The 12,885-nt window shown below is 35.7% G+C and overlaps 1 protein-coding gene across 1 annotated transcript in view; it reads right to left on the minus strand.

The window, feature by feature from the left end:
* Positions 1–12,885, minus strand: part of LOC100183523 (fibrillin-1) — a 34,180-nt gene that overhangs the window by 15,909 nt on the left and 5,386 nt on the right. Inside the window, exons 9-29 of the mRNA XM_009859799.3 lie at positions 12,358–12,531; positions 12,010–12,195; positions 11,484–11,627; positions 10,525–10,647; positions 8,929–9,054; positions 8,485–8,585; positions 7,956–8,100; positions 7,472–7,633; positions 6,798–6,959; positions 6,294–6,407; positions 5,514–5,633; positions 4,979–5,125; positions 4,383–4,559; positions 3,807–3,995; positions 3,138–3,294; positions 2,645–2,748; positions 2,151–2,273; positions 1,685–1,813; positions 1,258–1,380; positions 750–864; positions 85–221 (exon numbers count right to left, since the gene is read on the minus strand). Coding sequence (XP_009858101.2) covers positions 85–221; positions 750–864; positions 1,258–1,380; positions 1,685–1,813; positions 2,151–2,273; positions 2,645–2,748; positions 3,138–3,294; positions 3,807–3,995; positions 4,383–4,559; positions 4,979–5,125; positions 5,514–5,633; positions 6,294–6,407; positions 6,798–6,959; positions 7,472–7,633; positions 7,956–8,100; positions 8,485–8,585; positions 8,929–9,054; positions 10,525–10,647; positions 11,484–11,627; positions 12,010–12,195; positions 12,358–12,531 — 2,958 coding nt within the window. The remainder of the gene's footprint in view (positions 1–84; positions 222–749; positions 865–1,257; positions 1,381–1,684; positions 1,814–2,150; positions 2,274–2,644; positions 2,749–3,137; positions 3,295–3,806; positions 3,996–4,382; positions 4,560–4,978; positions 5,126–5,513; positions 5,634–6,293; positions 6,408–6,797; positions 6,960–7,471; positions 7,634–7,955; positions 8,101–8,484; positions 8,586–8,928; positions 9,055–10,524; positions 10,648–11,483; positions 11,628–12,009; positions 12,196–12,357; positions 12,532–12,885) is intronic.

Below are 12,885 nucleotides of genomic sequence, written 5' to 3' on the forward strand. Positions count from 1 at the left end.
TCGAGTTATCACATGGATCTTTTTATACACCAGAAACACATGATATATTTACACCTCATGCTCACTACCAAGCTACCAACTTACCAACACAGATCATTTGTCCTTGTGGAACGCAATATCCAGGTTCGCAGTTACATGTGTATGATCCTCTGGTGTTGTGACATTTGCCGTGCATACACACGTTTGCATTCATTGCACATTCATCGATATCTTCACAGAACCTACACAAAACATAGACGATTTTTAGTTAGTGGTAAATTTTTCGGCAATTTAAGTTATAAATTTTATTTTATATTTTCAACATAAAATGAACCAAAGCTTTCATGTAAAATATCATATACAAATCCATAAAAAGTATATATAATTCAAAGTAACACTTCTGGCAAATTTATTTCAAGTAAAAAGCATCTTAATGCTCTGTTCAACTCGCTTTCATCCAGTTTTTGATGAATTATTTCTGATAAATCAGCATTATGCCTGGCAGTAGTGGCGCAACCAGGGGGGAGTTTAGGGTGTTGCGACCCCCCCTTTTAAACCCCCAAAAAAATAATTAAAAAAAAAAACTTGTTGTAATTAAAAAAAAAACTTGTTAAATTAATTAAAACCCCCCCTTATTTTTTTCTGGCTGCGCCACTGCCTGGCAACAACATTGCATATATACCAATTGTATCTATATATAATATGCCCATTGTATGTAATGTCAACTATTTATACATTGTATATATACCCAAGTAGTTTATTTAACTCACTGTAAATCAGCAGTTGCCATAAATCCATCAAAGCAGACGCATCTAAAAGCACCATCGGTATTTTCACAAGTACCGCCGTCACATCTGTTCATTTGTTCCATACATTCATCACGATCTGATGTGAAAAATAATTGAATGAGTATGTTTTGTTTTATGGCATCAACCTGGTTTGAGGTTGTATTATCTTTGTGCTACTACAGTCTTGACACTCAATGAAGACTCCTTTATGTAAGAGTAAGGTCTTCAGTGGACACACCTGAGGCCTAAAATGAACGATTTTACTCTATTTCCCAATGTGCTACTATCTAGACCCCACTGAGGCAGTTTATGGACCTTCAATAATAGAGATTTTATAAGGGTAAGGTCTTCAGTAGGTAGATGTAATACCCCAACACTGATAGTTTACAGATCATTTTAGGTAAAAGAAACCAAAAAACCTTCACAACGAAATATCTTTAATTTTCACTATATAAACTGCGTCAGGCAAATGTAAGTTTTGTTGAGTTACCTGCACAAGTGTGTCCGTCGAAAGCAAGCACAAACCCATCATCACAACTACATTCGTAAGAACCAATGGTATCGGTGCATCCCATGTGACAACCACCATTGTTATCCAAACATTCATCAATGTCTGTAACAATCAAGATAACAATTAAACTTGTGATGAAACAATCAAAATAACAATTGAAATTGTAAACAACAAAGAATTGCCAAGAAAAACTCTAAATACAAACAATTTTGAAAATTTATCTCAAAATAAATAAAAACTAATACAAAAAAAACAAAAAAAAATGTAAAAACAAAATGTCTCTAAAACATTTATACAAAATCTCAAATTTAAAGAAAAAAAAAAAAAAAACGTTTTGAATTCAAAATCCAACTTAAAATCCAAATACTTTAAAATACATGAATATTTAACGAGAGTTTCTACTTACTGACACAATCCCTGGCATCGGGTGTAGGAATGTAGCCAACATCACATATACACATGTAGTATCCTAACATGTTCTCACATCTACCGTTAGGTTCACATAGATTGGGTCTCAATGCACATTCATCAACATCTGTGGAGGCATGAATAGTTGTGAGTATATTATAACAAAAATTTTATTATTTTTCCAAACAATAGTGAAACGAATGAACTAACTAAAAGCAGTGAATAAAGAACCAACAACAAAACAACAGTCGTTAAAATTTGAAAAAAAAATTACATAAATAAATAAAATATAAAAAAATAGCTTTGGATCTGTACATATTGCTGCAGAACAAGTAATGGACCAAATATACAAATGCTACTTCAGAAGATATTTCTCTAAATCTAAAAATGTCATTTGCTTATACATTACACACCTAAATCTAATACAAAACGTTAGATAGCTGATATAATAGCAATGTTCTTACCAATACATTTGGTTCCATCTGGTCCCAATGATCTTCCATCTGGACAAACACATTCATAACTTCCCTCAGTGTTGAAGCAAGTACCTCCAGTGCAGTGGCCGGGGATGGAGCATTCATCAATATCTGTTGATTATATAAGCAAGATAAAAAAATGCGAATATTTAAACAATGAGTATTAAAAAATTGTATAAAACATTTTTAAAAGCATTTGGAAATTATTTGTTTTTTTTAAATCTTTTTATCTTCTGATTTAAGGTTCACTAAGTGTTGTAACTTGTAACCGGGTCTTGATTTTTAAGCTGGAGCTTTTGGGACTACAGGTTATGTCAGACAACAAAGCAGTTCAGTAAACTATCCAATTTTATCGGGTAAACTATGAATATATATCTAGCTCCTTTGCTACCTGATACTATGTTTAATGAGGAAGCATCTTTTCTTGAGCTACACCTACACAAAACTAGCTTATATGAATTTAACTTATAGGGCAGACGAACCTGTGCAAACTTTGAGGGTTTGCGAATCTTCATATCCTTCGTCGCAATCGCATCTGAAGTCACCTCCAACGTTCACGCATTGACCGTTACCACAAAGACCGGGGCTGAATTAAAAACAAGGTATATGTATTGAAACATAGGAGGTAGTATTGTATATTATTGAATAGATGTAACTTATTTTTCTTTGCGTGGCACAAAGTCCTTTAAAAAACAGGGCTGCCAAACATATTTCTATGTATTGAAACCAGAGAAATTATGATCAACTCGGATATGAATAAATGTAACTTATTTATCCTTTCGTGAAGAGGAAACAACTGTTGTTATAACACTGGTGTTCTGATTTAAACACTTTGTGCTCACTTATGTAACTTAAGTTGATTGGTTTTTGCTGTATGGCTGACAATTTAGTTAAGTTTCTTAAACAAAGAAACAAATACCGACAGTGGTGGAAGGCTTACAGCAGTTAACTATGTTTATACTTTCTATGACCTACCTGATACCACATTCATCAATGTCAGTGCAGTTTTTGCCAGATTCATCCAAGGTGTATCCTTGATTACAGTTGCAGGTAAAGCTGGAATCTGTGTTTAAACATTCGCCATCCACACAAAGGTTGGGGAACAGAATGCACTCGTTGAGGGTAATAACACCTGAGATGCAATGCTTGTTACAACTATGTTTTATAAGTTAAAGGTCTGTAAAGAGGGAATTAAAAACAAAACAACAGGCGTTAAAGATATATCGAAAATAATATCGTAAATAAATAAAATATAAAAAATAACTTTGGATTTGTACATACAGCTACAAGGCAAGTAATGTTTTATAAGTTAAAGGCCTGGAGAGCCACCATAGTTGACACATTAGTAATGCCAACTTTTTCCATCAATTACAAGTTATTACAAATTTAATGCAACCTTTTAATTATATTGGAAATGTTCTTTAGATTAAGACATCGCATAGCAAACGTATCTAGCATTTTCAAGTTTTTTATGCATTATCATAAATCATTTTTTAAAATTTTTATATAATATAATAGTTTGCAGTTACAAGCTATAACGTAATACCACTACTATAAAATCCATCTCCAAAATCGTATATTGCAAAGTTTTTTATAAATTATTTTTCCATTTTAAATAATATCACAACTGTGCATTTAACTCACGTTGGTTGGCCGGGAGACATAGCTTGGTTCGTGCGTCTGTTCCTGCCTGTGGGCAAATCTCGCATGGTGAACCCCATCCATGGCCCACAGTGCAACAACACTGGTGTTTGGTCATCAGTATGGTGTCGGCGGATGTGGTGGAGCAAACACCATCCTCAACTTCCATGTAACAAATTCCAACTCTCACATCTGGAATAATGGTTGAGTTTCAATGTAGAGACGCAGGTAAATGACGGTTGTGTTTTTTAGAAGTTGATTATTTACCTGGCTTAATTTTTGTAGTTATGTTTGCTTTTAATTATAAGAAGTCAAGTTATCAGTTTAATAAACTATGAATTGCCACAAAAAAGACCATAGGACCTGACATTTTGACCCATTACCCCGACCCCACGGTGGTACAACCCATTTAGTGTCCAGTGGGCTGGGGCAATGTGCGCAAAGTGTCTTGCCCAAGGACACATGACCAACCAGTATCGTATCAAACCTGTGCCATTTGGTTTTGATGCAAGAACTTAACCAAGGCGCCAAACTATGTTTTAAAGCTATCTCTGCAAGTAAAGATATCATGATTCCAACCTGTGCATGATGTGCCATCTGCGCGCAGTGTGAGCCCAGCTGGGCATTCACATCTGAAAGAACCTTCCAGATCCACACACGTGGTATCCTCTTGGCAAAGTCCGAAGTCGCATTCATTAATGTTGACACATTCGTTAGTTTGAACATTGAGGGTGTATCCATGGTCGCATGGAAGGTCTAGAAATGTTTCAATGTTAATGTGATTAAAAGAACACATAAGAAAGTTTAATTAAAACATGACAGTCCTTATGTATGACAATAAATACACACTTCTGGTCAGTTTTAATACAAACATATGAGACAGTTTATCTCTTCGAACGCAGTAAAAAAAATCATATTAAATAAAACAGCAAAGAGAAGAGACTTAGCAGCAAAACGTCAGACATATGGCACACCAGGGACCCTTGGATATAGGCCAGATCATGTCCATAACTCTATACTTGACTTTGTAGAAAATTACAGAAAAATTGGAAAAAAAATATATTGTATTTTCGCAAAAAGGTTCAAAATTAGGCTGTAATTATTTTATTTTTACAGTCATAACGAGAGAAATACAGATGGTTTTTCCAATAGTAAAGTTTAGTTCAGATGCTTACCGAAATCAGTGCATGGTCTGCAGTTAGCATTACCCCATGCTACACCGATGGTGTTACAACATTCCTCCTTAGTAAGAAGTCGGTTTCCGATATTTCCCGAACACTGGTTGTTTGCATATGAACTCCAGCATCGGCCAACCTTAACGTCTGTCATAGGAATCATATTTTAGCCTTCAATTATAAGGTATGTGGTTTAAGTTTGTTTACTTTTTTAAGATGTTTTGCTAGTTTGTGTGATTGTAGAGTAAGTGAACTTAAGTTTTATATAGATTAAAAGACTGAAACATAAGCAAATTTAAATGGTTGTTTTGTTATGAACGTTTTGTTATAAATTTTTTTAAATGGTTGATAAATTCTATAATTCTAAAAGGCTTATATGCAAGTTTTATCTATTTTATTTAGTTTTTTTTATACAGGTTGTTGTTGTTGTTATAAAAAAGATAATTTTGCATAGCTTACTTTTCCTGTAGTATGACCTTTATATAGGAAAAGTTTGTGGCATTAGCCAAGTATATGTCACCCCACATTAACTTACCGTAGCAGACATGCCCAGTGGTGTCCAATATAAAACCATCCTCGCAAACACATCTATACGCACCAGGTTCGTTGGTACAACGGGCGTTGGTGCAAGGGTTAGACACGCATTCATCAATATCTGGAATATTTAAACAAAATTGGTAAGAAAATTACCAAAAATTTTGAAGAAGTCTATATTGTGTGACGGTATAAAATAAAAAATTGGATTAGTTAATTTGAACAAAAAATGTATTAGAAAAATTGTAAAAAACTAAAATTTATAAAAATTTTAATAAAATCTACAATTATGCCAGGAGTTTTATAATATATACTGTATCACGAAGCATTAAAAACAAGAAAAACAAACAAACATTTCTCCTGTTGTTGCCTAGTTATGATGTCATACATGGCATTCAGCAGCCTATTATTACAAGTTAATGCTTTTTGGCGCCAGCAATTAAATATTTTTAGAAATATTTATGACAAGATTACAACACCAAGAGTGCTAATCCATTAATGGTTGAACTCTGCTATCGGTTCAGCATTTTTAAAACTTAATCTAGTATAAGTGGCTTTATGTTTTTTTAACAGGATTACAGACAATGCAAAATTACATGAAGAAAAACACAAGTATCGCTTTACACCCAAGTTCAGTAGCAAATATTAATGAAAGTAAAACCAAAAAATGACCAAAAAATGGAAAATGTTACGAAACATTACAAGAAAAAATTACTAATATTTTAAAGTACGGTAGCAAAAAAGTTTTGACACATAATAAATACGATAAAGTTTTCAATACCTTCACACACATCCCCACGAAGGAGGTATCCCTCATTGCAGGTACATGTGTAAGATCCTGGGGTGTTCCTACAAGCTCCGTTGCTACAAAGGTTCTTTGAGCATTCGTCAACATCTGGAATAAGATGCGTTTTTTTACAATATATTGTATATAATGGTGTTACTTATTTTTATACTTGAGTAGTTTAAATTAATCAATGCATTTATATAATAATAGGTGCATACCACAGTGCACACTATTCAATAGCTTCTGCAAAATTGAACGATTTGTAGCCATTTAGGTGACACATACAGAATATAGTTTTTTGGGGTCTCTTACCAATATAGAATATTAGTGTGACACATTATCCTAGACAACCATAGCATTACACCTATGATTCTTATTAATAAACTACAATTATGGATAAATCACTCAAGGTCCCACCCACAAGGACAAAAAATGTTCATATTTTTGGTTAACTCTTACCAATACAGGCAACCTTAATGTTACTCATATAACTCTTACCAATGCAAGACATCTGATCATCAGCAACAACAAATCCTTTGTTGCAAATACATCTAAACTGGTTGTTTCCCATCTTAAGGCAATCACCGTTCTCACAAGGGTTTACCATCAGCTCACAGATGTTACTGATCTGCACATCATGGCATAGAACGGTGTAATCAGCTGTAAAGAAATATAGGTGGAATGAAATAAATGAATTAAACGTATTTATTGAAGACTCATACCAAATTTAGATCAGTGCTAAATAAAACAAACATAAGATTTAATGAATGTAACTTATTTATCCACGCGTGGTGGGAAAATGAGTCATTATAACACAGGTGTTCTGTTTCATACACCTCATGCTTGCAGTTACCATGTATGTAACTTTCTAAGTAATTGTCTTTTCTGTATGGCAAATTGAAAAACCTAGAAGGGAGAATTGGGTTAGAGAAGATTTTAATCTGATTACGAGATGTTTGGCATCAACAGCTTATAGTTACAGACAAGATAAAAATACCAGGTTGCAAGTTTTAAGGCGTACATACAATACAAGAATTGGGACCCATTTTGGTCAAAACACTTCATTTGTTAGAAACACCGTACTGTGCAACGATATTTCAATAAAGATTCGCAGTTTCACAAAATATTATTTGCTAAACTAAACATAAATACACAGAGTAATCAAGGCCTACCTTCTCCAACTTCTGGGCATGGCTCACACGTGTCACCCCACGCGCTTGTCGCTCCAGGAACAGCGCAACAACAATCCGATCTTGAGCTCCCTCCAGTGAGAGCGTTCCTTGCTCGGCATTGCCCATTACGAACACCGCGGTAACATTCACCAGATGTTTGGTCTAAAAGTTTGTTTAAAAATATTAAATTTTAAGGAAACTTTCTATTAAATGTAAAATGGGATCAAATGTTTGCAAAAAGGAAGCTGATCAACTATTGCGTCAAGACCTTTTCTTTTATTTCACACTAAAGACAGAGCTTTATGAGATATTAAAATGTAACAGGCAGGTTTTAAGAATTGAATGCAGAATTGCGTGTTTTAGTCTAAACTGTCATGGATTTAAGGGGCATGTAGGGTAAAATACCAGTTTAAAATTCACAGAAAACTTAAAAATCTGTTTTACATGAAGTCTGTTTAAGGTATATAAGATATCTATGACATACCAAGTAAACATCGTGTTCCAGTTGAATCGAGAATCTGGAATCGGTGGCAATGACATTGGAAGGAACCTTCAGAGTTTTCACATCGACCATTTTCACAAGGATTCATGTGGCATTCATTGATATCTGCACAACTTTGTCCACTTGGCTATGAAAATAAGGGGTTGGTTTTAAAATATGAGTACTGTTGATTTGTTACATCTTGTCATACATATTGTTATCAATACCCCTTCTGCTCACTGCCGAGGTATTACATGGGAGCCTTTTTATACACCAAGCACACATGGTGTATTCATACACCTCATGCTCACTGTCAAGTCATAACATGGGCTGTTTCTTATACACCAGACACACGTGGTGTATTCATACACCTCATGCCCACTGTCAAGTTATAACATGGGTGTCTTTTTATACACCGAACACACATGGTGTATTCATACACCTCATGCTCACTGTCAAGTTATAACATGGGCGTTTTCTTATACACCAGACACACATGGTGTACACCTTATAGTCTAGCAACAACACATACCAACAAATGGAAGCCAGTGTTACAGACACACTTGTATCTTCCATCCATGTTGACGCACTCCCCGTTTGCGCACATGTTGTCTCTTTCACATTCATTTTCATCTGCATAAATTTATTTAATTATTTACAGGGTTTCATGTATTTCATAAGGCACCAAAAATGTCACCTGTTTTAATATATATAATGAAACAATTGATCTTTTTTTGCAAAGTTGCAATGCAGCAGAAAATTAAACATATGTTAAGGATATTACTTGTCAGCATTGATTGTGAACATAAAGTTTTACTTGTTTAACATGAATTTCTTTCTATACTTTTGCATGTTTTACCAGAAGTTCTATTTATTCAGGCCTTTAAACATCCTGTTGTGCCAATAAAAGGGAAGTATTGACAAGGTTTGCGCTTCACTAGCATCCTTGTACCAACATTAAATGTCAGTCACTTACCAAGACACGATCTTGAGTCAGGAGAGGTAAAGAACCCGGGGTTGCAGATGCACCTGAAGTCTCCGCCGCTATTTATACAACGTCCGTTATCGCATAGTCCTTGTTGTTCTTGGCATTCGTTGATGTCTGTGTATAATGGTTGGTGAATGATAAGGGTGCAGCATTGAATTGATCGACATTGAAAATTGACGGGAACTCGCTTACCGGTTCGTGAGGTGAACGACAAACAGTGCAGCGGTTCGTGGGATAAACGACAAAGAGTGTACCGGTTCGTGGGATAAACGACAAAGAGTGTACCGGTTCGTGGGATAAACGACAAACAGTGTACCGGTTCGTGGGATAAACGACAAACAGTGTACCGGTTCGTGAGGTAAAGGACACAGTAGATCGTAACCATTTCGACTGTTCACTGTTTGTTATTGTTTTTGAACAATAAATTAATCTTTATATAGATTTATGCGCGCTGGGGTTACATTTAAAGTGCGCGGGTCGAAAACATGACATTGTTGAAGCTGCTCAAGGATGCAATCGTGTCATTTATTTCCTCCCCGTGCAATATTGCACGTACGAATCGGATTTGTTTTTCGAGCTAAGGGCCAATGAATCGACTTGTTAAGAATTTCAATGCATAGACAAGTTATTGCTTGACCAAATACGGAGCCTTGAGTTGCTTTAAATGAGTGCATAGTTGGCCGGAGAGCGAGTAACCGCAAATTTTTCGTCCAATTCTTTCTAAGCCTATTTCGGTTTCCGTCGCTTCGTTACGCTCTACTGTGCACGTATAAGAAACTCCGTACGCGGGCGCCTTGGTAAAAATGAATCAGTTCTTACCCGGTGGTAACGACATTACTTGATTGGATATTTACAAATTCCTAACAGTCTTACGGGTCGCTAATGTTTGGATAAGAGACCGAGATTTTCGCCGAAGTGAATTTTGGCAACGATTCGATAATAAAGCGCATATGGCGGTGACTGAAGCTATTTTCGAGAATGTGTCACGCCAATTGATTGCTTTGTTATTTCCGCCTTCCATGCCGCATCATAGCTACCGTCGATTCGTATCTATGGCTGGTTTCCTTCTACATGTCGCGGGAAAAGTCGACAATTTCTATTATAGCGTCGCAATCTTCCGAAAGTTCAATTCGACTTTCCGTCTCGACTTTTCATGCCAATTCGAGAAATATCAACGCAACAATAGCTGACAATGGCCTACGTTTTCCAAATATAATTTCCGATTGCTACTTTCAATTTCATGATTCACAAATGACAAACACTCGTGGCACAAAACTTAAAGCTTTGGTGCAGTGGGAACTTTTTCACCAGCAAGCTTTACACACACTCCAAAACTTAGCATTCTATATGGAGTATTACATATGGGTAAGACCTTATGGCACTTAGCGCCACGGAACAAGGATAAAGGGCTGAGTAACCCCACAATAAAGCGACGTTATATAAGTCGTATTATTTATCCACGACAAGCCGAATGTCGATTTGTATTTTATGCTTTATTGTCTCGCAAATCGAGATATACTTTCATTTGTTGATCATTATATACGCTACCCTCCAATAAAATGAAATATAACTTTTCTATCTCACCTTCGCACTCCAGTTGTGTAGCAGAGGTCCTGTAGCCGTCATTGCAGTTGCATACGTAGCTTCCCCTTGTGTTCACACATGCACCGTTCTCGCATAAGCCGTCTTGGGTACATTCATCAATATCTACATATATGTGGTAATTGAATTAGGACATTTTTAAATGGAAAATTTATTATGTTAAATGGGCCTTTCGGTTTAAAAAAATAAGTTCTAATACTATAAGGTTGTAAACAGAGAGAATTCTCCTCAAAGTTATACCTCAACCTTATCCATTGCTAAAAAATATCTCAGTATTTGCCCAAGTCCAATTTTATGAATTAATAAACCGTATCGCGCGTTTGAATTTTTTTGACGAAAAATGGACAAAAATTACACAAAGATCGGTTTGTTTCAAGTACTTTTCTAAGGTGGACTTTTACGACTCGATTGGATTTGCGGTTTTCTGGTATATCCATATATTTTAAACAAGTTTTTAACCATTAGTAAAACACAGGGACGAGAAAACGAGCTATTTTTGACCGTTTTTCATTTGGAGCAATAACACATCAACTTTGAACTTGGCCAATACGGAAACTCATCTCCGCAATTAATTGATAATTTCAACCTAAATATAAACCCCAAACCGAAATGTCTTTCAATTGCTACCGGTCGTAGAGACCAATAAAGGGAAGCAAGCAACAATTGAAGCTCTTGGCATTTGAATTAGATTTTGTTGAAATTTAATTTCTATGCGAGTGAGATCCTATAAACGAGAGGCACGCGAGGAAACTGAGATTTTTGAGTCTATAGGTAAACTTATTACTCGTGGGATGTAGGTATATTACCCCCAACACCAAAGGTGCTGCCATCTATACCCAACTGAGGCATATACATTTTTTTACACTTAATAATAGAGATTCTGTTGTATACCAGGGAGATTTTTTAAGCTTAAGTTCCCATTACAGAGCAATTGTACTTACCTACGCACGAGATCATGCTACCAGCGTCGTTCTCGAAACCTCTGGAGCAGTGGCAAGTGTACGATCCTTCAGTGTTCAAGCAAGTACCGTGTGGTCCGCATACACTTGGATAAGCAGAGCCGGCTTGTGTGCATTCGTCCACGTCTGCAAGATATACGGGCAAATTGCTTGACTCATAGAACGATTGAAATGATTATGAAGTAACTGGTGCAATTATGAATTACTCGTCGCTATTTTACCGAGACTAATGCATCTACGAAGCAAAATGTATTTTATTATCTTTGTAAATTCGATTTTACAAAAAAAGAAAAGCGGGGCAATTCGGTTTGACAATCCAGAAAACTTTGAAATTAGCAGCCATAGTTTTTAATCAATAGTTGATACCTTTTAAAAAGTAGCCTAATCGTGTTATTATTTTCCAGGAGATAAAAAAGCATGTTATTTATGTGTCGGCCTATTACCAAAACTTTTAAATTTTAAAATTATCCAATGTATTATTACATCACAAAGCCTATTAATATCTCACCAACACATTGCTTTCCACCGTCCGCTGATTCGTAGCCGGCCTCGCACTCACAGAAGTAAGTATGTTGTTCTGGTTGGTTGACGCATCGACCGTGTGCGCATGCGCGATCACCCATAAGCTCACAAAGTCCACCGCCAGGTATAACTTCGCCGGTTGTTACACCTTCGCAATCTCTGTTGAACTCCGCTAAAATAACAGATGCATTTAAGCAATGATTCGTGTTCTTTTTGAAATTTTAAAATTTTTATCTTTACCTTCTTAAAGAAAGACATAAGTAGATCATTGCAAAACATTTTTTATAATATTTTTTACCCTCATTTTCTTCTTAATTTAAAAAAATAAACTTACGTGTCCCAACAGCAGGGCATCGTTCGGGGAACTCCCCAACCGCGGCAAAACATTTTCCAAGTGTTTCCTCCCCAGTAGGGGTGCAACAACACATAGTCCGTCGTACCAACTCAGACAAGGGTCTTGCGCACATACCACTTTCAATGGCGGTGTAACATCGTCCGGGTTTATCAGCTGTTGCATACAAACGAATTAGTTACTGTATTCGAAAAGATACTTAAAAATTATTTTTGCGTAATACGATACGATCAAGGTGTTTGGATATTACGTGCTAACAGTGTCCCGTTTTCCCCCGCCCTACTATACAGCGTTAAAGCAGGCACGCAAGGGATTTTTAAAAATTTAATAAGTGGATATAAATCATGTTTGACAAAAACAATCACCCACAAAGTTACCTATGTGGGACTTATAAGTATGTATTTCGTAAGCTTGAATCTAAAAATGTTTAAATAAATTCATTCAACCCCTTAAAAATTCTTCCATAAACCTTTTTTTAAACGAACTGTTATCAATATACCATGTATGTAT

This window comes from Ciona intestinalis, chromosome 3 (assembly GCF_000224145.3).
Source record: "Ciona intestinalis chromosome 3, KH, whole genome shotgun sequence".
Classification (NCBI taxonomy): domain Eukaryota; kingdom Metazoa; phylum Chordata; class Ascidiacea; order Phlebobranchia; family Cionidae; genus Ciona; species Ciona intestinalis.